Source organism: Protopterus annectens, chromosome 9.part0 (genome assembly GCF_019279795.1).
Source record: "Protopterus annectens isolate FY-2018-M chromosome 9.part0, PAN1.0, whole genome shotgun sequence".
Classification (NCBI taxonomy): domain Eukaryota; kingdom Metazoa; phylum Chordata; order Ceratodontiformes; family Protopteridae; genus Protopterus; species Protopterus annectens.
In genome coordinates, this window is record NC_056743.1 from 803,318,735 (window position 1) to 803,344,463 (window position 25,729).

At 39.2% G+C, this 25,729-nt stretch overlaps 1 protein-coding gene across 2 annotated transcripts in view; it reads left to right on the forward strand.

Annotated features, from left to right (window-relative positions):
* The window catches only part of BIN2 (bridging integrator 2), a 353,798-nt gene that overhangs the window by 272,677 nt on the left and 55,392 nt on the right, over window positions 1–25,729 (forward strand). For both annotated transcript variants that reach the window (XM_044083439.1, XM_044083440.1), the window contains one exon: window positions 25,161–25,256. In XM_044083439.1, coding sequence (XP_043939374.1) covers window positions 25,161–25,256 — 96 coding nt within the window. The remainder of the gene's footprint in view (window positions 1–25,160; window positions 25,257–25,729) is intronic.

Genomic DNA, 25,729 nt, shown 5'->3' on the forward strand with positions numbered 1-25,729 from the left:
TATTTACATTTTAACAAATGTTTGGATAATCATGAATGGGCTGGGATAAAGTCTTTGAAGATTAATTCACATAAGTCAGAGCATATGACCTTTCAGCAATCTCATCTACAGAGTTCATATAAAGTAAATAATCGAGTAATACATTATATAACCACATTTAAAGCTTTGGAAATATGGGTGGACATTAAGCTTAGCTTCAGTGATCAAACAGAAAATGCTGTAAGAGAATGTAGCAGGATTACTGGGTGTGTAAAAAATTCGCCAAATCTAGGAATGTAGATGCCATGAAGTCAATTCACATCACTCTAATCAGATCCAAACTAGATCACGGGAACTCTCCCTCACAGCCTTATAAAAAGAGTCAAGACATACAATTAGAGCAAATATAGAGGAAATATATACAAAATAGCTGATTTAAATATGCTGACATCTGATAAGAGCTTAAAGAAGTTGAAGTTGTTTTCACCAAATCCAGGCATATAAGTGGTGACGTGATATAAGGATATAAAGCTACTGGAGATGAATTTCATAGGTTTCATGGGTAAATAGTAGCTAACTGTCCTGAAGGGCCATTTTAAGCCTAGCCAATAACTTGGGGTCAAAGTCAGACTCTGTACCTTGTGTTTGTTAGGTAAAGCCCTTAACCATTAGGACCAAACCCACGTGTTGTCTGGATCTTAACAGAATAAAACACAATGACTATATTACATTTCTGTGATTATTCAATGACAATTACAGAATCATCAGTCATCTCATGAAAGAGTAGTATCTGATATGAATAAGTTATCCTTGGAAATAAGAAGCTGCAGCAATCTAACATTATGATACTACACAAATTCATCAAATTGTCTAGGTGTGGCCTAGTGAATCTTGGGTCTATAAACACCAAAGTTATCACGTTTCCTAAACTGACACTAATACTAACCCACTCTATGGCATTGCCGTTATTACAAAATGGTGGCTTCAATAACCTTTATATAGTCCTTCACCAAAAACCACAATACCTCCCATTGTTTCATTTGTATTCTATCCCCGGCGGTAAAAAGCATTATTGTTCTCAATAACTAAGAATGTAAACATTTACAGTTAGGACCTTCAGTCCATTATGGTCTATGTCTGATTTGGAAATTAATGTACAAATTGAAAATTTTGATTTCAGTTGTTTAAGTTGTTTATTGTAATCAGTATATAATTTCCCAGAATTCCTGCCTCTCTCTCTGTCTCTCTGTATATATATATATATATATATATATATATATATAAGATGTATATAGAAAGCGTGATCAATTCTACTCTTTGAGCTAATAAGCTTCTGTTGAATCTTTTAATAAAGAGCCCTGAAAAAGTTTTCATCTTCCTGGAGCAGGCATTAATGTTAGTATCCACTAACATCTCTATTGACCCTGAGTGAGTCTCTGTGCTCTACATCAGTTGTTTCGTTGTATACATATTACTTTGTTTGCTCTTTTTCCCTAATAAGCTTCATCAAAGTGTTGGAAACGTCACTAGTTTTAGCTCCAGGCTCGATTACAGTTATTATTTTACATATGTAAATATCTGCTCCCCTCAACACTGAGTTTCCAATTATTAGAATTGCTGCCATCATTTATTGTTGAAGTGGTCTCAGGTATACCTTGCTCTTCTATAGTCAACGGTATGTCAGATGAGTCAGCAATTAAATATTTTGCAACTGCCATTCGGTGGTAAACATAAACTGTTTTGGTTCTATCTTTCTCCTGCATTTAGATAAATTTAGAATACTCGTTGGTTACATATTTCTTTCATGCTGTTTGTTTTTTCCTCTTCTCCTGCCCTTTCACATTGCCACATGCTTTAGAAATTGATTTTACAGTTCCTCATGTTCACAGTTAGTATTCTCCTGACTTGTTTTGTCTAACATAATTTCTTACTTCTCTTTTTACATAAGCATTTCTAAACGTTTTTCCCTCTTGAAATATTTCAAAAGCATTTCTTTCACTTTCAATGAAATGCATACTTATATGTTTAATTCACTATTAACCAGCTTTCTTTTTCCACCCCTTGATTTTGTGTTAATTCTTTTTTTGTCCCTATTAATGACAGTATTAAGACTAGACGGAGCAACACTAGACATACACAATAGCATTTACTCCTCTTGGACTGCTCCTTTTACTTTTGTATGATCTGTCTGTTGAGCTAAAGTCATAACAATCTCCTCTCTCTCCTTTTACAATCTTTTGTCTTTTTTATAAATATTTTCCTCCTGGCTATACTTAACAAGAGCATTGTATTTGTATATCTTCTTTTTGTATTTCTTATAGTTCCTAGAGCATGTTCAGCTACTTGCATTCCTTTATTTGCTGAGCCTGTAACTATTAGTGCAACACTTAAATTACTTTCTCCCATCTTGGCTGCACTACCTGTTTTATTATGGTTTGACACTGAGGGACCTATAAACCCGTAGGCTGTCCAGTGATATGTGTCTACTGAGTAGCTGTTTCACATCAACTATTTCACCACAAATCAAGTGTTTGTACACCCCAATCTATTATGTTATAAAAGCTACAACAGTTTTCAAAGCAGGCAGAGCTGAGTAGTCACAATGAGAGCTGATTCCTTTTGTCTTATTTGCAGTAATATACTTTACATCTCTGAGTTTAAAAGCAGCCATCAGATTTATTTGTAGCTCCATGTATAAAAAAGTAACCACGGTTATTATACCCTATCAAAATGTAATCTTTAAAAGGTTTTGAAGAACCTAGTTGTTAAAGTGTTTCATAACTGCATACTGTGACAGACATTTTACTATACTACAAAACAATAATGTTAACAAAATCTAATGTCACAATATGTTAGTATGTTGACAGTGTATAAGCAACAGTAGCCTTTGTATAAAAACAGTGAGAGTATCATAAATATTTAACTAGGCCTCCTGATAATTGATTATATTTACTAAGAGGCCAAAGGTTTGCAAAGTGTTTACAAATGTAAAATAGCTTATGAAAAATAAATGCAACCTGCCCAGATGATAATGAAGTCCTAACATTGATCACTGAAATAAAGCCAAATATATAAGGTGTGGACGGTGCAGTGGTGCAGCAAGATGTTCTCCGATTCGATTCTCGGCTGGGGTGCCTTCTGTGTGGAGTCTGCATGTCCTCCCTGCATTCATGTGGGTTTCCTCCGGGTACTCTGGTTTTCTCCCACGGTCCAAAGACATGCAGTAGATGGACTGGACACTTCAAATTGGCCCTAGGTGTGAGTGTGTGCATGCTAGTGTGTGGTGCACCCTCTGAGGAGGATTTGGCCTCGGGCTAGCAACCCGATCCTGTAAAACCCATACCTGCTATGCTCATTACCAGATATATTGAAGAGCATGGGAGCAAATCCAGGATCCAGGATATAATGTGTGCTTAAATACTGAGCAAGCCTGTAGTAGCCACTGTCTGATTTCAATTTAGAAATAGCGTACACAGTAGTGTCTGCAACACTTTTGTAATATCCTGTTTTCTGTGATGTTAAAGTTGTACAACTATACAGTATGTTTTTACTCCACTCTGCCTTGTTTATATACCTTTAGCTTAACATCCACCTTGCAAGGTGGTCTTGAGAGGAAAAGCTTTTTGTAGTGCTATTTCTTTGATATAAAAATTGTCAAGACTATAATACTAAACAAAACTGCTGAAATGCCACCTTACATGAAACAACAACTTCTAAGTTTCAGGTCAGAGACTATTATGTGATAATATTATTTAAAAATGCTGATGTATCCCCTTAAGCCAAACTTGAGGAGCAAAGAAAGTTCCAATGTACTACCACTACTGCATATTGCAATCAACCAACAATGCCAGTTCATCATTTTCGTATTGCTAATCATGTCCCCTCCCAACAGCCCATGACTGGGGCAGCTGCCCCCATTGGCTGCCCTACATATGGTTTCTAGACTGTCAGAAGCTTAGCAGTCACATTTCAGGAACACATGATGCATTAATGTCTTCTATAAGAAATTCTACCATGTTTCAGAAAACAAAAGCATTAATTTCTAAATGATTTTTTAAGTCAGAAAAAAAGCTGTCACTCTTTATTTCTTACTGCTGCTTCCTGACTGTCCTTACTAATTCTACTTCTCTCATTTTGCCCACATATGACTGTTCAAGATTATGACCAATCACTATGTGAAGGGTTTAAATGGTGTTAGTTCCTGTGTGGGACCCACACTCAACCACTAGACCATCAGGTAAACGTACTGAAATTAAAATACACTTTCTGCTTAAAAAGAACAGGGTACACAAATAAACACAAACAGGAAACAGTCCACTTTAGCTTTGTTAGTGCTGAAATTACCTTATTGCTGTGCGCACTTTACACTTGCAGTGTTACATCCATAACACTTGCAGAGCACAGCAACAAAAAATGATAATGTCTTCCACTCAGATGGCTATGACAAAGATTAAATAAATACTGTGCTGTTCTACAGGAAAAAACTTTATTCTTTAGACCAAAATCAACCTCCTAAAATCTTAAGTAAAGAATCCCTTTTCATTATGTGCAAATCCTGCATGCCTTCCTTACAAAAACACTTAAACTTACCTATCCTCACATCCTATCTAAATGTTCCCAATTGCAAGGACAATTTGCAATATAACTTCCCACAAATATCCAGAATGAGGCTGTATTTTCAGAGCACCCAGATATTAAGTTCTTAAATTCTCCTAAGCCTTTCTGTCATACACCTGTAGGTTTTAGCTCAGCTACTAACACTGAAAACTTGATATACAAATAAAAAAATGCTGTTGACATAGACGGTAACATATTGCATGGTATAAGTCATCATTCCTTCACAAATGTATGCAATTTGGTCAGCTGGTAGAATATCCCAGGCTTTACTTATAAGTGAAACACATAATCAAACTCCCTAACATAACTATCTACAACCAGTTAATCAAGCAAGTTGACTGTTGTCCACTATAACTAATAACTTGCTTGAATGAAAAAGTACAATACTTTACTTGTGATATTATTAACACATGGGCATCTCTTAGAAAAGTTTATTCCAGATCAGTGTCTTTTAAAATGTCCACCTTCAAAATTTCAAAAACCTCCACAAGATATATCTTCAAATTCAATGATTACAAAGATGCAAACTCATCCTGCTTTGTGTTGAGATACTAATATTCTCTTATGATTGCACCAACCCAAATTAGATGCAGTGACTAGCTACACCGCGTAATTCTACATCCATTTAAGAAAATGCATAGAAATGGCAGTCCCTACTAAAGCTAAATATCATTGCAAGTTCAAAAATAAACCTCCCTGGTGGTCTAACAACATTAATAAGCTTTACATTTATACAGGAGATTTAAAACCCTCTCACATCGAGGAAAGTTTTAAAGCACTACAAAGAAACCAAAAATCATCAGCAGGTCGACTAAAGCTAACCTTGACCTTAGGTTGGCACCAGTGGCTAAAGATAATCATAGATCCTTCTTTACCTCTGTTAGGAAACAAAGGAACAGCAACCTATATTGCACTGAACTTGCTCAACATGGCACCTCTCATTCAGACCCAATTGACCTAGACAATGTACTTGCCAACAAATTCAGTGCTAACATCACCCTTGATTACTATCCATAATCCACAAACCCTAGAATTTCTTACCACCCTTTTATCACTAAGGAAAATGTAAGGAAGGTGCTAATAAGACCAGAAATATTTCCTCCCTGGGGCCTGATAATAAACACGCATGTGTAACAAGAAGTACCAGGCATGCCATGGCTGCGGGCCAACTCCAGAAATGGGTTAACCTATCCTTAGCTACAGGTTTTGCCCCAAAGAGTGGTGCACTGAAGTTTTAATGCCTCTGTATAAGGGGTACCATACCACCGACTACGGAAATTATAGACCTACCAGCCTGAGCAGGCTAATTTACAAAGCCATGGAATGTACGATAACTGATTTCATAATCTGTGATGTTAGAAACCTTGTTATACTTGACCCTCAGCAGTTTGGCTTTTTCAAAGGAAGATCTTGCCTATTAAATCTGGTTAACTTCTTCAAGGGGGTCATACAGCCAGTTGACTGTAGCAGCGCAATATACACAGCATATCTAGACCTGGCCAATGTATTTGACATCATATACCATACTGGCATCATAAGAAAGCTAAATGATTTAAAAATAGGTCCATATGAGGTAAGGTAGATAGTAAACTGGCTGAAACACAGAATCCATACAGTATGAATCACAGACACCTCATTAAAAATATGAAGGTCACCAGTGGTACACCTCAGAGCTCATTGTTGGAACCCATCCTTTTCTGATCTCCAGACAGAGAACTGAGACCCATGGCTTATTTCGTTTGCAGCTGATTACCAACTGGGAGTTATCGTTAAGTCCCCCTCTTATACCTGAAAGCTACAGCAGGAAATCTTTCTTGTAAACCTTTGGTATACTGAAAATGGGATAAAATTAAATGCTAAAAAAATGTAGTATCATTGAATTACATAGGCAACCCCTCCCCTCAGCATCTATATTGCCAAAAAAAAAATAAATATAGTTAAGGACCTTAGACCTTGGGTGCTTAACTCCCTATCTGTTGATCATTGTTTGACAACAGCAGTCAGGAAATCCTCCTATGTAGCAAAAGTCATCACCATGGGAATATCATCCAGATGTAAGGAGATCATCATTTCCCTGTGATCAGCATTGGTCAGGCCGATTATTGAGTATAATGCTTCCTTTGGTCCTTTGGGATGTACCTCACTTGACATGTCAAACAGCAAGAAAGGCCACAGTGATTCCTGACCAAAAAAATCACATGCCTAAAGACCCAGAGCTACCAGGACAGGCTGAAAACTCTAACACTTTATTCAGCATCTTAAGTCTGAGGGGAGGCCTACATTTAGCCCACTGCACCATTAGAGATAGGGTTGCCACCTTCCTTCACGGCTAAAACCGGAGCAAAGCCATGCCCCTCACGTCACCAGTAACCCCGCCCACCCCAACCCCCTCTCCCGCCAACATACCTCCTATTTTGTGATGTCACGACAGCATCACTCAACGGGAATGCCCTCTTTTCGCTCCGCTGCCTGCTTATTGATTTACTATGCTTTTCTGTAAAAAAAGCATAGTAAATCACCCGATTTACAAACTCCGATAGTCTGTTTCCTTTTTGAAACAGAATACTGGAGTTTGTACAGTGTTTTCCGGACTACCAGAGAATCAGCTTGATTTCCTGATAGTCCGGAAAAAAAATGGAGGGGTGGCAAGCCTAATTAGAGACCAGATTGTCCTTAATCTCCTCTGTATGTCTAACACTTCCACTAACACCCGAAACAGGGACCCAAATCTCTAAAAACAGATAAACAAAACACAGTGGAGAGACAGGTTTATCACACAGCACCTCTGATTCTCTAGAATCCTTCAAACAGAACTTGGATGACTGAATGGGTGCCCACAAATTTACACTAGGATTGATTGGTCTACTCCTCCTTGAGAAAAGGGGTACAACCTGAGGGTGAATAATGGCAGGGTATACATGATCCTAAGACTAAATTGTCTTGAAATATCTATAAATCTATGAATCCAAATTTCTACCTTTGTTGGATAAGAAATTCAGGAATATAATGTCACTTAAAGGGTAAAGCATGGAAGAATGGTGTAGCTACCAAATGCTTACCACCTTTCAGCTGTTTGGAGAAGCAGTAAACTTAAGCAAATCTTTCAAGTTTCAATGTTGAGGTATTTCAGTGCCTTGCAAAGTAAGTCATTGTCAGACGTAAATCATACTAGGCCAGCATCAAACAGGTATTTACTCCTGTCTATACAACATTTTCTAACCCTTACCTAATACCAAACTATAGCCCAATAGTTATCTATACTCTTTTGTAACATAATACCACTTGTTTCTTACTAATATGCATCCACTACTTCATTGAGTACTACATTTACAATACCTGATAGAAGCTGTTGCTATTAAATTGATTCATTATGTAAAGCAGAAGTTAAACTGCTTGTAAACATACTGCCTGTGGCATACTCTCCAAATATACATCTGTGGAACACTGGGGGGAAAATCAGTAAAGTATTTTTTTTTGCTGGTGGACAAGCCCCCCCCCCCCCCCCATGCCCCTCATGTTGGAGACATTCCCATCATCCAGTTACTTATACAGAGTAACTCTACAGTCACACAATATTGGTGGAAAAGAGAAAACACCTATTAAAACTGATACATGGCTTGGGCACCTACGGTCGCACAGTAGAGTCAAAACAATGTTAAAACATTTCAGACATTGTCGCTTTGGTGACTTTTTTTCATCTTTGAAAAACATTCAGTTATATTACTCATAGCATCTTGGTTAACCTTCTCCTAGAAATAGGTATTGAACAATACCATAAAACAAGCACACACTTTGCCTAGTACTATTGTCATAAAGGATTCTGCTGTACAACACACAGATGCCTCTCTCACCAAGCCTAACAAGGAGAAGAGACGGGTTAGTTGCCAATCTTGAGTTAGGACCCACAATATCAAGCATGCCCTCAAGTCACTGCAGCTCAGGCACCAATGTGATTGAGTCATAGTCCATGTTGGGGTAAATGACCGTAGATGTACCTCACTGGACTATATGAATAGAGACATTATGGATCTCTCTCAATATGTGTCACAGACAGGTACATGCCGTGCACTGACCTGCTTTCTACCTTCACCAAGGATGATGCCACAGTTGTTATTGTTTGTCTTTCGACTTTTCCCAGTAAGGGGTCGCCACAACGGAACTCCGGTCCGCTAATGATTGGCAGTAGATTTTTACGAAACACTGAGGTGCCAGCTCGACGCCCAACCTTCAACGAAGGCACGCCCATTTATGCTCGCATGTCTTTTGAACGCTACCCGACTGTGGGGAGGACATGCAGACTCCACACAGAAGGCACTCCCAACCCAGCCGAGAATCGAAAGGGAGAACCTCTTGCTGTGAGGTAACAATGCTACCGCCATACCACCGTGAACTGAAAATGATTGATTTTAATAATTGGCTTAGTTTCTGGTGTCACTCCAGGTGGATCTAGTATCTATTATTATGGGAAGACATGGTTAGCAGACCAGGTTGCCTTACTAAGAATGGTCTACACCTGCCCTCCTGGACTTTTGGATATCCACTAAAACTTTATCAACCCTCTGATAGCCTTTTATAGGCAATGTCAAAATGACAAAACTACCAACATAGCAAAAAAAAAAAACTTAAAGCAACCTTAATTTGTTACTGCTCAATACTAGGACCCTAACCAAGAACTCCACACCCTACAAACTCTACTCATTCTGGAGAATGTTGACATCTGTGCTGTTACTGAGACTTGGTTTAAAAAGGTAGAAAGTCCTTCAGCAGTGCAAGACTGCAGTGCTTTCCATGGCACAGACAGGGGGATATGGGTGGGGGTGTCTCATTCTACACTAGCAACAAATGCAACTCCAGCTTGGTTAAACAGGAGGATGCCTTGTAGTTCATTCACATCCAAGTCTCCATAGACGGGGTTCCTTACCATGTCCTAGTCATCTACAGGTCACCTTCTAATACCACAAAGCTCACAACTGTTACCTAGACCTACTAGAGGAGCTTATCATCCAACCAAATACCATGTTCACAGGGGATTTTAACTACCCTTATATAGAGTGGGAAATGTACACTGCCTCTAACTCGCAGGCACAATGTTTCCTGGACTTTATCAACATGAACTCCCAGGACAAGATAGTATGCACTCCAACCATGGGATCAAACACACTGCACCTAGTACTCACCAATATTGGAGAGCAATGAACCATGTCATGTATCATGTCCTCATTGGTGAGTTTGGACCACAAAGCTGTTTCCACTGAAATAAAAATCAATCCAGAAAACCCAGCTAAACACATAACAGTTAGAAACTATTCTAAAGCAAACTACATCCTATTAAGTAATAGTTTGTCAAAATCTATGGCTCCTCCATTCCCTGAGAACACAGGTAATTATGCAGAATTATTCAAAGAACCCCTATACTAACATGTAAATGGCTGCATTGAGACTACCATATCTACTAGACGTAAGCCCAAATCTAACACCAAAAACAAACCCCACTGGTGGAATCCTTAGTTTAACAGGATATATAACAAATGAAAACATTCACAGATAAAATCAAAAAGAGCAACTCTCATAGAGACAAGAACTCTATGATTCAACTAAACAAAAATGTAAGAGGTCTAATAAAGCCCAACAAGGCCAATTACAGCTCAGGATGACTTCCCAGCTAAGGACAATCACAAGGCCTTCTATAGCTATGTCAGGAACCTTAAAGGTAACACTCAGCAGTGAGATGAACTGGTTGAAAATGGCACAATCTTCACCAGCCAGGGTGACATAGTGAATTTACTGGCTGATAAATTTAGCTGTAACTTCCCACCCACTAATTCCCCACTATCCCCAATGGAATCCCATCAAGCAACCACCCCCAAATATCAACAGGGAGCACATCCTAGCAGTGCTTGCTAAGGCCAACACATTGCTTCAGGAGACCCTGACAATATCCCTGGTTGCCTCCTAAATAGCCTAAAACATGACCTAGCAGGACCACTTGAGGTACTCTTCAACTACAGCTTCAAAATATGTTACGTGCCAGGTGACTGGACTTCCCACAACAGTCATCCCTCTTCATAAAGATGGACCATCAATTGACCCCAGGAATTACAGACCCATCAGTCTGACAAGTCTAATATGCAAAGCCATGGAATAAATTATTATGGAAATCATCAGCAAGGACATTGGCAACCTACAGACACTGATTCCATCGCAGCCTGGCTTTGTTAAGGGCAGATCTTGCCTACTCAGTCTGGCAGACTTCTTCAAGAGGTACAGCAAGGCTATGGATGAAGGGAAAATGGTATGTACTGCCTACTTTGTCGTGGTGAAGATGTCTGATACAACACCCCATTCAGGTATTATTGACAAACTCTCTTAGCTAGGCATAAATCCCTACATAACTCACTGGATTGCTGGCCATATCACAGACAGGACTCAAGAAATCAGGATCAGTGACACCACCTCTACCAGGAGACCAGACACTAGCGAAGTACCCCAGAGATCCGTGTTGGGTCCACTTCTTTTTGGCATCTACTTCTCAGAAGTCAGGGCTAATGTAGAAAGCATCTGGCTCACCAAGTTTGCAGATGACTGTAAATTGGAAGCTTTCATAGATTCCCCCATGACACCATCATTCTACATGAGGGACTAACACAAACAAAAGACTGATGCCAATTCCACAAATTAAAACTCAATACAAATAAATGCATTATAGTGCCCCTTGGGAAATTGTCCACCCAAGCTAATTATTCCTTCAATAAAACACCCTTAAGAGTCGACCTGGATGTTAGGGATCTGGGAATATATGTAGACAGTAATCTGGACGTTGACAATATAATACGAAAATTATAAAATGTCACCCAACTCATAAGCAAGGGTATGGCATTCAGGTCAAAGAAGTTGTAATATCACTCTACTCAGCCCTTGTCAGACCCATCAGTGAGTACAGTGCCCCCATTGGCATGTACCTAACCAGACATTTGCAACAGTTGGAACATCCTCAAATGTTGTTTACCAAGAAAATCCAGGGTATGAATACCATGTACTACACAGATCACCTTAAGGCCCTATCTCTGTACTCAGTCTCCTACAGGTTAGTGATAAGCAATCTATGCCTGGCATATAAAGCATCCTCATATCCAGCTCTGATGAATCTCTTGCACATCTGCAAAACAAACAGCACCAGAAACACTAGAACCAAGGCTTGAACTTTGCCTAAGATATAAATAGAACATGATGGTGAGAGCGATATGTGTCTCAAAGGATTCCCACACTGTGGAATAAGCTTCCCATCCATGTGAAGCAGAGTTCACTCCTGACCTTATTCAAACAAGACCTTGATCAGTGGGTGGGAAATCTCAAATTCACCCCAGTCTGGCCCCCATGTCTCTGATGGACGTAGGTCAACAGTAAGTAAATTAATCCCCAGCTAACATACCACCCCACATAACCCTCAGCTGCCTGCATACTAACATATCCTGCCACATAGGTGTCCAAGGTACTTGGGGACAAACCTGGGTTGGGTCACATGGCTAGGCTTATAAAGACCCTGATGATCATTAGCTTAGTATGAGCCTATGAACTACATAAACTGGTACCTTATAAGGTGAACTTAATCTTCAAACATGCAACAACTGTAACTCAGTTTTCAAGCTAGTCCCTCCTGATGTTCCACAAGGATCCAAACTAGGTTCCTTATTGTGTTCCAGATTTTTAAACAACAGTCACAAACTCTGTTCAGCAGCATCTCTAGTATAATACACTGATGATTCAGACGCTTTCTGCTCGTCTGATAAACTAAACTGTTTAGCTCATCGATTTAGAGTATTTTCAGACATTACAATACTGTATGCTAGGCTCAGACTTAATTCTACAGTCTTCTAAATTAAATGTGCACTTTTATCCTAGTCTCAGGAATTACTGATAAATCTGAACTCCCTCGGCAGATATAGTCATTACGTAGTAATATTATTGAAGTCATTCAACATGTGAAATATATCAGGACAATACCAAGAAAGACTTCAATCCGATGCTCATATTGAAAACTTATTACAAGTGGATAATTTGTCATGCGAAAACCTCATTATCTGGTAATATATCTAAAATCATTCAACATATGAAATATGTCAGAGCAATGCCCAGTACCTAAGATTTGATGTCCATATCCAAAACCCTACTGCAAGCAAATAGATAACTTATCATGTGAAAAACTACATTTTACTCCACAAGACAGAATCCTTAGCCACAACCCTTCCCTTACAAAAACTATTATAGGGACATATCATTTACCAAGCTGCTGCACTCTAACAAAACTAACTGCTGCTTACACAAGATGACAAGCTCTCCATAAATGCACATTTGGCACTTTACTGTGCAGTGCTCAACCAGTTTAACTGAGCAACTGGAACAGCAAATTTAACACTGTTCACTTTTTCCTGGCATACAAAATACTCCGTACTAAATTTTGTGACACTTCATAAACTTTAGTTGCCCCTCAATGAGCACTTCCTAGTCTAATATCATCCTCATATTTGTAACTCCAAATTCATGTTTTTAACAAAACACCACTCAAATTTAAACATATCTTCAGGCATGTGTAAATGTAATGCTGCATCTACCATTAAAACTGCTGCTTACAGTAATGTCAGCTAATTAAGTACATGTGACTGTTATGCCTCCTACAGGCCCACTGGTAATATTCCTGTTTACTTCATCTGTGCCCCACTTCTTATCCTCTAACCCCATTGTGGCTTTTACTTTACAGTGTTACAACTATGCTCATGTTATTTCTCAACTTCCATGTATCTTTCCCAACTCTTCTCCATCCCCACTTCTTCCTGCCTGCACTAGTTTCCCTCAAAGCCTCCTTACCTCTTTTATTTCCCTGCTCTGAATCTTGCCTCACAATTTCCTGTCTTCTGCTTCTCATATAATCTATTTGCCCTGAATGCTATATGTCAAAAATGAGCTATCACTTCTTGTCTGTCTTCATCTAGCCCTCATTTACCCCATTCCTTATTATTACCCTACTACCCCTTCTCTCTTTAGTGCTGTCATCTTACACAGCCTGCTTTACAGTACTGATTAGCTGCTTAATTCATTAGTGAATGAATATGTGTTACCTACTGCTTAACCCAGGAGTCTCAAATTCAAATTATCTGTGGGCCAGTTAAGGTTGGCTATACTCAACTGAAGGCCAACAACCCACCCCACATAAAAACGTTCCTTGACAGAAAACACTAAATGACAAGAAAAAATAAATAAACAGAGTGAGAGGAGTACAAAATTCTGACTTAAATAAGTAGATAACCTCCATGTAAGAGTATAGAGAATAGAGTGATAAGAAAAGAGTTTTCATGGAAGTTTTCTAAAGACCTAAAGACTGTGATGATTTTTGTAGCATTGTAATACATAATGAACTATTTCAAGGAATCCTCAGTCACTGTCAGAATTATTGCTAAGGCTGAAGAAGTTTTGAGGGGTACATTTTCCAACACTGCTACCATGCATGTGGTCTGCCATTGTAGAGCAGGGTATATGAACAGGGTGAAGCATGTTTATCTTTGCCAGGAGTTAAGGCAACCTTAGTGTTGCGATTTTTTTTTCTGAGACACTTGAATCTTCACATGATATCATTCCTTGCTCCATCACACTTAAGAGTAAGCATGCACAGAGTCCCCTTCTCAGGAACACTGATCACAGCAAAAGCATTTTATTTTTAGTGGCGGTGATCATGATTGAAAAAAAATCTTGTGTCAGTGAGGATAGAAAGTAATGCTAATTGTTTACAAACCTACTATTTCTGCAAAGCCAAGTAACGTGATCATCCTTGTCTTCTATCTGAGAATCTGGCAGCTGCAGTGTTACTGAAGGCTTCCTGCAACTCAAAACAGACCAATAGCAGAAACATTTGCAATCCAAGCACTTTGCTAATTGTTTCTGCTATTCAGAGGATCATAGGAGGTTACTAGGCTAATGGCCCTACGGCGCTTACAAGCCTAGCCATCTACAACCCTTGTTCACAAGAATATCAAGGTATTAAGCAGAACTAAGTCAACAACTACTACCCCTGTCCAAGGGGGACACAGGTGAAACTCCCGGGGTGAATTTGCGTTTTTCCATCCAGTCATCCAAATTACACTTAAATAGGGTCAGCAAGGTCTGCTTCACCAGAATTGGAAGTTTATTCCAGATGAGAGGTAACCTCTGTGAGACATATCTGTCTATTCAGCAAGTCCTGTTGATGTCAAATACTGTGTTGAGTTCCCTACAGTTAGTGCATCTTTTACCATTTGATTTATGGATGTGCAGCATTTCTATTAGAGCAAGGTCTGAGATTGCTTTCTGAAGGCAGAGGTCACCTCTGAGTAGTCTGTAAAACACAGAGTATAGTGACAGTGATTTCAGTCTATCAACGTATGACATGTGCTGAAGACCCTGAATTTTCTTTGTAAGAAACATTTGAGGTCTTCCCAGTTGCTGCAGATGCCTGGTAAGGTACATACCAAAGGTAGCATTGTACTCTTTTAATGACCTGATGAGTGAGGAGTACAGCGGGGATTATAATCTCTTTTATTCTGGAAGCAATGCCCTTACTTATGAGGTGGGCAATGTTGAAAACCTTTCTTCCCACTATAGAGACATGGTGGTCAAAGGAAAGGTTGCTGTCAACCTGTGTGCCCAAATCTCTCACCACTGATTGCATGTTTAAGGTGTTGTTATTAATGTGGTAATCTGTAGGGATATTGCCCTTGTTGAAGGGGATGATAATGCATTTTTTTTGCATTGAGTTTTAGCCCATGACTTTGGCAAAAGTCGTTTGTCTGTGTAAGTCCCTCTTGTAGGATGTTGACATTATTTGGGGACTCAGTGACTGCACCCAGTTTGCAATCATCAGCAAGGTTAGGCAGCCATAGGCCATTTGTTTTAGCCTGTACATCTGGAACTGCGCGGTGGTGCTACTGCGGTAGCATTGTCGCCTCACAGTAAGGCATTGTCCTGTTCGATTCTCAGCTAAAGCGTCTTCTGTGTGGAGACATACGTGAATGGGCGTACCTTCATTGAAGGCTGTGCATCAGAGCTGGCAACTTGGTATGTAAAAATCTATTGCCATCATTAGCGGACTGGAGTTCCACTGTGGTGACCCCTAACTGGGAAAAGCCGAACGATACAACAACAACATCGGAGAAGTAGATTCCAAACAATAGGGGCCCCAGCACCAATCTGTGTGGAACACCACTGGTTATGGGTCTGCTGGTGGAGGTAGAGTCACCTATTCTGACTTAATACATTCTGTTGGTGAGCCAGTTTGCAACCCACCTGACAATATATAGGTTGATCTCCAGCTTTTTAATTTTTCCAAGTCTTTTGGGTTTCTATTACCATGAAGAGAATGGACCCCATTCCTAAGTCAAAGTACAATTAAAGTTCCTGAAATTGGTATTGTTTTAATCTTTGATGTCAGCCAGAAGTACTCATCGCAGCACCCGTAATGTGCCCAGTAATGACTCCTCCTGCAATTCTTATGGAGTTACATGTATTGGTAACATATCTAAATATGATTGTAGATTCTTTTTTATAAGACCAGCTGCTCCTACTACTATTGAAACTGTCTGGGTATCTTTCTTCCACATTGCTCTCATTTCTGCCTGCAAATCCTGATATTTTATGACTTTGTGCCTGTCTGTATGCAAGACACTGTAGTCGCTGGGTGTAGTGATTTCAACTGATTAATGCTTCTACTATATCTGGTGTTCTCACATCTGTCTTTTGAACTGTTGGTAATGGGTGATCCCATGTGATGTAGACTTCATTATTTTCTGTGATGCTTTGTGGTTCATGTTTCCAGTGTTTTTCAACTACTTCAATAGCATAAATGTTTGCACAATCCCCAGTGCAACGGTCTTGCCACATTATTATGCCTTTCAGTATACAGTCCTTCTGCCATTAATATGTCACAACCAGCAATGAGTTCTACAACTGTTTCCAATTCTGTTTTACAAAACCTACATTTGTCTGTTCCTCCCACATGTTCAATGGTCTTTGTAAACCGTGTGTGTAGCCCACTATCCTGGGCCGCCAATATTAACCTTTCATCTTTTGGTTTGAATTCACCTCTCCTTAACCATTCCTGTTTATCCTGATCAACATGAACTTCTTCCAGACGTTTTCTGTACTTGCAACTATATTTATGTATTTTCCACATTTTTTGCCTTCTCATCTGATCCTTCACTTTATAATCTTTATTTTGTTTTTTGGCACATTCAGTTGCTGCCTGAGTTTTTTCTAGTTCTGGTTTGATTTCCATTCCTGCCTGACATTGATATGCTTCTGCTAGACTAAGCAGGGAAGTTATCTTAGATTTATTCTCCTCATGTTTCAGAACTTTCACTATGTTTGGGTGCTGTGAGGTCAGCAGATATGTGTGCATTCCCATGATTGCAGATCTATACATATAATCAATTTCAAGGAGGCCCATATCTCCTTCGGAATGGGGAATATATAATCTTGGTATGCACTGATTTTTATAAATCATCTGGTAAGCATGAAGCATCCTTCTGCTTGTCTTATCTAATCTATCCAACATGTTTTGGGGCCAGTCAATCACTCCAAAACAGTATGTTAGGACAGGAAAAGCCAACTGGTTTACAGCTGGAGTTTTGTTCCTAGATGTCAACACTGTTTTCAAGATTAATTTAAGTCTTCTAAAATATTCCTTACCGCCAGATGGGTGAGTTTACCAATGATGCCTGAGTGTGGAATAGTACCAAAGACTTTGGCCAGGTCCAGGTAGGCCATATGCATGGATTTGCCTTCATCCAGGGCTTTCGTGACTGTCTCAAAGAAGTCCACCAAGTTCAAGAAACAGGATCTCCCTTTAATGAAGCTAAACTGGGCTGGGTCAAGTGTTGGGAGGTCTCCTATATCTTTGTTGACTTTACAAGCCAACAGATATCCAGGTTTAAATTAAGTCATTTCTATTATTCCAGTTTTAAGACTGAGAGCAGCAAAATTATAGTATGTGCATTCTTATACTTTATCTAAACATATTACATGTTTATATATAACGTGTTGGTTTTAATAGTACTGTATCTTTAAATAAGCCCTGATTGTTTTATTGAAAAGGTTTTTTATTGGTGAATTTTAAATGATCATTTAACTTGAGTATATATATTACACTAGAAGTTTTACGTCTTTATTTCTGATAAAGTTCAAGATGTTTGAATGAAAGCGCTAAACTGTTGTGTTTTACTTGCTGTGATTTATTAATACATTTGGGGTTACACCTACAGACTACTCATTTCTGCTACTGGTGCTCCGAAGGCAGTGTTTTCTGTTTTAGTGGTACTTGGTTCTATCTTTGGTGATAAGGTCCATGATTATTCTTTCCATATCCTTGCAGACTAGTCTGGTCAGGGTTATGGGTCTATAGTTCCCAGAGTCTGAGGAGGTGCCTCTTTATGTAATGGGATGACAGTTGATGTTTTCCGGTGAGCAGGTACAAAACCAGTGCTTAGATTGTGGTTAAAAAGAGTACCCAGTGACACAGCTAGTTCCTGTTTTAATCCATTTAGAATGCAGCCTAAGATATTATCAGGTCCCATAGAGGCTGTGATTTTGGCTTTGGAGAGAGCATTTACGACCTGCTCCTTTGAGATATTAGATAGAGGGCAGGTGATAGGAATGCTTTGGGGGATATGTGGCAGGGACAGGGGGAAGACATTTTCACTGAACCTGCCAGCTAGCAGGTTGGCTATTTCTGTGGATTCCATATATATGGTGCCATTAACAACCAGTGATGCACAGATCTATGTTTTTCCTTTAAGGTTTCTGACATAGCTAAAGAAGGCCTTATGGTTATCCTTAGCTAAAGAAGGCCTTATGGTTATCCTTAGCGAAGGAGGCTAATTTGGATTCATAGTAAAATTTATAATGCCTTACAAGGTGTCTTATTTGCTTGTTTAAGCCAAGGAGGGAATGCTTCCAATTCAGAGACCATTCCTTCCTGCTCTTGGATAGCAATTTATTTCTCTTATTGTATAACCTGTTAATGGCAGATGTCCACCAGGCAGGCTTGTTCTTTCTTGAGGATCTTGTTTTGATCGTATCAGGTACAGCTGAATCAATACATTTGTATAGATTAGGTTCATAGGTTCATACTAGGCTATCTGCCCTAGGGCATTTATAAGCCTAGCCAGAGTGTGTTTGGCTTTCACCACCCATTTTAAATTAATTTTGCTATGCCCTTTTTCGAGGTTAGTATACTGTGCCTCTGTCTAACAGTGACACAGAAGTGATACCCGTGGTAAACCTACGATCCCCCATCCACTCATCAAGATTCCTCTTGAAGAGAGTCAATGAGGGACTCTGCCTAACCTGGACTGGGATTTTATTCCAGAGTGATGGGAGCCTCTGGGTTATAAATCTATCCCTCCAGCATGTCCTATTTATTTCAGTGCTGAGATTCAAGTCTCTCAAGTGCGTAGCTTGATGGGATTTGGATTTTCTGAGGTGCAGCATGTCCATTAATTCCGGGTTGGACATGGCTTTATACGTCAGGCACAGATTGCCTCTGAGCAGGTGGTATGCCACTGAGCAGAGCTGGAGTTTCTTTAACCGGGCAGCATATGGCATCTGTTTGAGCCCTTTGATCCTCTTGGTGAGGTACTTTTGGGGTCTTTCCAGTTGCTGCAGGTGTCTGGTAAGGTACAGCCCAAAAGGGGCATTGTACTCAATTATGGGCCTGATGAGGGATGAGTAAAGAGGCATGATGACCTCCCCTGATCTAGATGTGAATCCCTTCATGATTAGGTGGGCTATATAAAATGTTTTTCTAACCACTTTGGCCACGTGGTTGTCAAATGAGAGATTGCTATCAACTTGGGTCCCAGGTCCTTAATTACTTCTTCCGTACTTAATGGATTACCAACTATGTGGTAATTTGTTCGCACTTTGTTTTTGCCAAAGGGGATGACTATACACTTTTTGGCATTTAGCTTAAGGCCATGGCTCTGGCACCAGTTGTCTGTTTCTATGAGGCCCTTTTGGAGGATGCTTGTGTCGGCTGGAGAGTCGATTATGGCGCCTAGTTTGCAGTCATCTGCGAACTTGGTCAGCCACAGTCCTTCCGTGTTGGCCTGTACCTCCGAGAAATATATACCGAACAAGAGAGGTCCCAGGACTGAGCCTTGTGGGATGCCACTTGTAACTGATTTGGAGTCTGACATGGCTCCAGCAATTCTAACCATGTGGGTTCTGTCCTTGAGCCAGTTTGCAACCCATCTAGTGACATAGGGGTTTATATTTAAGCTGGTGAACTTATCTATAATGCCCGAGTGGGGTATTGTATCGAAGGCTTTTGCGAGGTCCAGGTAGGCTGTGTGGACCACCTTCCCCTCGGCAATGGCCTTGGTGACTGTTTCAAAGAAATCGACCAGGTTTAAGAGGCAGGATCTGCCCTTAACAAAGCCGAACTGGGTAGGATCCAGTGTCTGTAGGTCCCCAATATCTTTATTTATGAGGTCCATGATTATCCTTTCCATAGCTTTGCAGACCAAGCTAGTCAGGCTTATGGGGCGATAGTCTCCAGGATCCGTTGAGGCACCACCCTTGTGGAGAGGGACCACTGTTGCTGTACATCACTCTTTGGGTACATAACCTGTAGTAAGGCTGAGACTGAACAGTAGCTTTATGTTTGGGTTTAGCTCTTCTTGGAGTTCATGTAGGACGCAGCCCGGGACACCGTCTGGTCCCATTGATGCTGTGTTTTTTGCTTTGGAGAGGGTGGCTCTTACCTGAGCATCTGAGATGTCAGGGGGGCAGCACTCTGCTGGGATAGATATTTGCCCTTTTGGTGGGGAGTTTGCACTGAACCTGTCAGCTAGGATGTTGGCAATGTCTGTGGGTTCGGTGTATTTTTTGTCATTTTGGACTAATTCTGAGCATATCTGGGAATTCCCACCCAGGTTCCTAACATAACTAAAGAAAGCCTTGTGATTATCCTTAGTGTCCTGTGCAATTTTTTTCTCGAAGCTGGCCTTAGACGATTTTATGAGTGCCCGTAGTTTTTTGCTAATACTGATCAGAGATGCCTTCCCTTTTTGGGATTTTGCTCTATCATGTAGTAGCTTCCTCCTTCTTTTGTATAGTTTGTTTATGGCTGGGGTCCACCAGACAGGGCGTCTGCCTTTGGAGGATTGGGTCTTGGTTTTATTTGGGATTGCATGATCCATGCATTCCTGAAAGTGTTCATAGAATGCTTATACAAGGCATTGGTGTAAATCCCAGTATAGGTGCCCATGCCATCAATGAGGGCAGGAGCTATGAAGCTATTAATCCCATCAGATATTAGGTTGTAATTGGCTTTGGAGAAGTTTTTTTAGTCTAGTTGCAGCTAATGGGGGGGGGGGGGGGGGTCAGATGTTATTGTTACTTCTAATGAGTCTGATTTATGATCAGATCTCACTAGGGAGGGACACACACATGGGGTGGTGCAACAATCACCCATGTTAGTGAGCACCAGATCCAGAATATTTGGGTCCCCTGTGGGGGTGTCAACCAACTTGTCAAGGGCATTGGAGTTGATGAAGTTCAAGAACCTTTGGGCAAGTGTGTTAGTGCATGTATAATTTACCCAGTCTATGGACTGGTGGTTAAAGTCACCTAAAACCAGGGTGTTTGGTTGTATGTAGATCCAAGTATGCAGTGTGGGTATCCTGGTTCATGGATGGGGGTCCTATAACTAGCAATAACTTGGAGAGGGGTCTTACCTACAGTCAACTGGTCTTGGACTAGTTCAAGGGAATCATTTTGTTTAACCAATCTAGAGCTGTATTTATCTTAGATGAATATTGATACTCCACCTCCATTAGTTCTTGCACTTTCAGTTTATGGTCTGATTGTGTGGAAGGCATTATAACACGGTATGGATGGGGTGCTTTCCACAGCCTTAAACCAAGTCTCTGTGACTGCACAGATGTCAGAATCTTCTAAGGTGAGGGCTGCTTCAGTGAGTGCAGTTTTAGGTTTAGACTCCTAATGTTTAGCAACATAACCTTGAGTTTTGAGTTCTAGGAACTCTTTTCTTTCTCTCTGCACTCAAACCAGTACAAAAAGAGATAGGGGAAAAAAGTCTTTTTTTGTGATTTTTTTATTTCCACAAACCACACAGACTTTTTTTATCTAACATAAACAATTCTTGCTGTAGTGAGGAACACTATTACAAGAGACTGGAAGAATCCTTCATCACCACAATTTGAAGATTATCTTTTGTTACTTAAAGATATGGAAATCAAAGAAACTACAGTCAAGAAAAATAGAATTTTCCTAATAACTTTAAGGACAATCCTTGTTGAAGGTATTAGTCCTTATTGAAGTTTTTTCAGCTTAAATTTGTTTAGGTTATTTTGTTTTTTATTTTTTTTTTACTGAATAACATAGCAATAATCTGGTCTCAGGCATTTTGTATATATTGTAAATAGCTAAATATTTATGTAACCATTTTCAAAAATTAATAAAATAATTAATAAAATACATTAAGTAAAAAAAAAAAAAGAGAGAGAGAGAGAAGCATTTATACACAGATGATCTGAGCCACAAAGACAAGCATTTGTTAGTATGGTTTGGATCACTAATTAGACTTTTGTGTAAGAATTTTAACCTAACTAACTAAAAACTAAAACTCTTTCTGGACGGGATTACAAGATGTTACGCAAAAAATAAATAAATAAATAAATAAATAAAATAAAATAAAATAAAATTCACAGACTGCATTGAAGGTGTCTATGAATCATATTTTGCTTGCGGAATGGGAGTTTGAGACCCTTGGCTTTATCAGTATGTTTATGACTATGTTCTGTATCCAGATTTTGTGCTCTGTTTATCACTTATTCCTTTTGACTGGTCATATTCTATCTTATACTTGCACTGAAACATATCTTCATTGGGCTTCAAGCATAAATGGGCCTAGTTCACTCAGATAACTCAGTTAAGAAACCAAAATAAGCAAATAAATAAAAATAAATAAAGCCCACTGAAAAAAGTTCCACAAGAATAACCCACAGATGTGAAATGGTGAGAACAGTTAGCACAGCAGCACCAACAGAAGTGACCCTAGGTTATACGTCCCACAAATCCTCTCATCAGATAGTGATCCCAGTGTTGTGGTGTTATCAAGACAAAATGTATCAGTAACTGTCAGTCACATTTTATTAGGTTTTGTGCTTCACTAAAACATTTACTACATCTTAGATACTAGAAAGGTGAAAAGGCAAATGGAGGCAAGCATTACACCCCCCTCCCCAAGACTGATAGCTTTACTAAAGCACCCTGAGGTGGATAGACTCCGTAACTAACCAGCTGTTGCCTGTAAAACTTTAGCTACAATCACGTACACTGACTTGCATTGCAGATTGTTGATTGGTTCCCTTTGTAGGCATGGGATTGGATGAGTTTTGTGCATTATTTATATTCAGGTTAGCAACCCTCAGTGCCATTCACAAAGGCAGGCAAAGCAAATTACAAATATTCCATTATGAAAGTGCTACCTAAATGATAACACTGAACTCGCATACACAAAGATATGATAATCAGTGTTTTTTAAATAGAACTGCCTGTATCTGTGGCAAAGAGTTTGATGAAAGACCTACAGAGATTCTGAAGCAGCCATATTGATTTACTTTGCAGTAAATTAAACTTGTTATTCTGTGATTTGAAAATGCTGGCTCTGATCTTCTTCTTTTCTGAGAACAGTTGCACTGAATTTATAACTAAAGCTGCCTGATGTACCTTTACTGCACAATGACTTTCCAAAGAAAAGACTGCGTGACTTAACAATGTTTCAAATAACTCGAATAGAAAGCATGTGCCAAAAGCAAGAAAACTGACAAAGCATGGAAACTAGTAATGAAAGTAAACAATTACAAAACATGTGTACTCTGAAAAAAATATTTAAATACTTGGGTGACGTTCATTTTATTATTATAAAACTGAAGAGTTCATTTCTAGAAAGCTTCTACACAGATTAACAGAACACAGAATGAGAAGATACACTGACCAAATATTTACGAGAAACAGTATTAAATGCGAGTTAATAGCCTACAGATTACAAAGATAAGAAAATGGCACTGCAAATTCTGGGTCATCATCCTTTAAATAACGGACTTAGATAGCCACTATCTGAGTCCAGAGTAGACCACATGGGTGTCAAAATGCAGGAACTGCTTTATAAAGTTTAATATTACTGGGGGCAATGGACAAAAAGTGAATTTTCTCTACATGAATGGTAACAAACTATAAGAAACGCATCAAAGTTATCAGAAATGGAGAATACTTATATAGCAGTTCAAGAAACGTTAGCAAGGTACTTCCAGCCGTAAGCAAACTTACAACATAAGTATTTAACTTCAAACAGGCCACAAAAGAACAAAATGAATCTTTATGAGATTCTACACGACTCAAGTTTTTTGACAAGGTAAAGCAATGTTACAGGTACTGATTCAAAAATGAAAACAGACTAGGTGGAACTACTGCTCAGGAAACTCCAGATGTAAGGACTGTGCTGCACAAAAATCATATTTAAAAGACTTAGCGGGCTGTCAAAGGTTTCAGGAGAACAATCAAAAACATTAAAGATTGATAGAATTAATCAGTGATAAACAAAGCAGCTGTTACCAAAGAGACAAAATGTAACAACAGATCAAAAGTAGAAGTAGAAAGAAACACACCACAAATTAAGAACATAGAATAAGATGTGAGAGCGCATAGATTTAGAGAGTAAATGCCCACATAGATTTGTTTACTCTGCAAAGGATAAACCTGTTAAAAGAGATATAAGAGCTTCCATTGTATTTTGTCATGTATAAATTCCCCCGAATCTTCAGCTGGAAAAAATACAATACTCAAAGTTCAGATTGACAAAAGTAGTGTGTTTTACAAGGAGCAGGCCCCCGTTAAATCTAGCAACTTCATTGTCCCTCAACCAAAGAAAAAGAGAAAATCAAACAAACCTTGAGTCACTGCCAATGCACAAACAGAAAGCGAAATTCATCTTTTATGACCTTATGTTATATTTAGCAAGTGCCTCTTGTAACCCTGATAGTTATCAGCTTTACTTCTTAGACTGCATCATCACTGGAGGTTTCCTCTATATCATGCAAAGTGGTGAGTGCCAGCTCACCACACACATGCACACACACACGCGCATGCACACGCTGCCTAATTATGTGTGATACAATGGGCATGAATCTTGTCGTTTTGTTAACCATACTGCCACAGTCCACCTGTAGTACAATAAAACATTCAGAACTGACAAGTATTTGCTTAAGTACGCATTGTCCCTTTAATGTTAAGACAATCTGCTGTACATTCTTAAAAGCTGTTAGCTACAAATTTAAACACGTGCAGTTCCTGTTTGAAACCATGTATTTGCTCTCTGAATATTCTGCTATAGATCTCATTCTACAAAAGTATTGTGAATAAGTCACAACAGTTGAAATTGTATCACATTTTTGCTAGTAACCCACTGCATGTGAAACTTTTTTTTTCTTTTTTTACTGATCAAAATGCTGCAACAGGTGAAGGCAATTAAGGCACATACTACTGAAATGAAGGCCTCCCTGCAGTTTGGTGAAGGAGATATTATATTAGTTATTGCAGAGGAAGAAATTCAGGTAAGCATGTACAAAATGGTAATAACCTGGGTGAGGGGACTAGAAAAAAGAAATGCTTTAAAATGTTTAAACTGTCTTTATAAGTTAATGGGTTACATAAATTTGCTTTATTGTAAATACAATTGTATGAATGTTCTCCTTATCAAACTGTGATATTAATTCACATAATCAGTTTTTAATTTAAATGTGCAGGTATGTGTTTAAGTGTACGTGTGTGTGTGTGTGTGTGTGTGTGTGTGTGTGTGTGTGTGTGTGTGTGTGTGTGTGTGTGTGCACGCGCGTGCGCAAGTGTGTGTCTGTATCTTTGTGTTTGTATAGATGTTCGCATAAATGTGTGTTAAGGTATATACAAATCTGTATGCATGTATATGTTCATGCATGTGTTTGTGTGTATATAAAATTATATGTGTCTTTATGTACTTAAGTGTACTGAGAGAATGGCTTGTACACAATCCTCTGACTTTGTAACAATG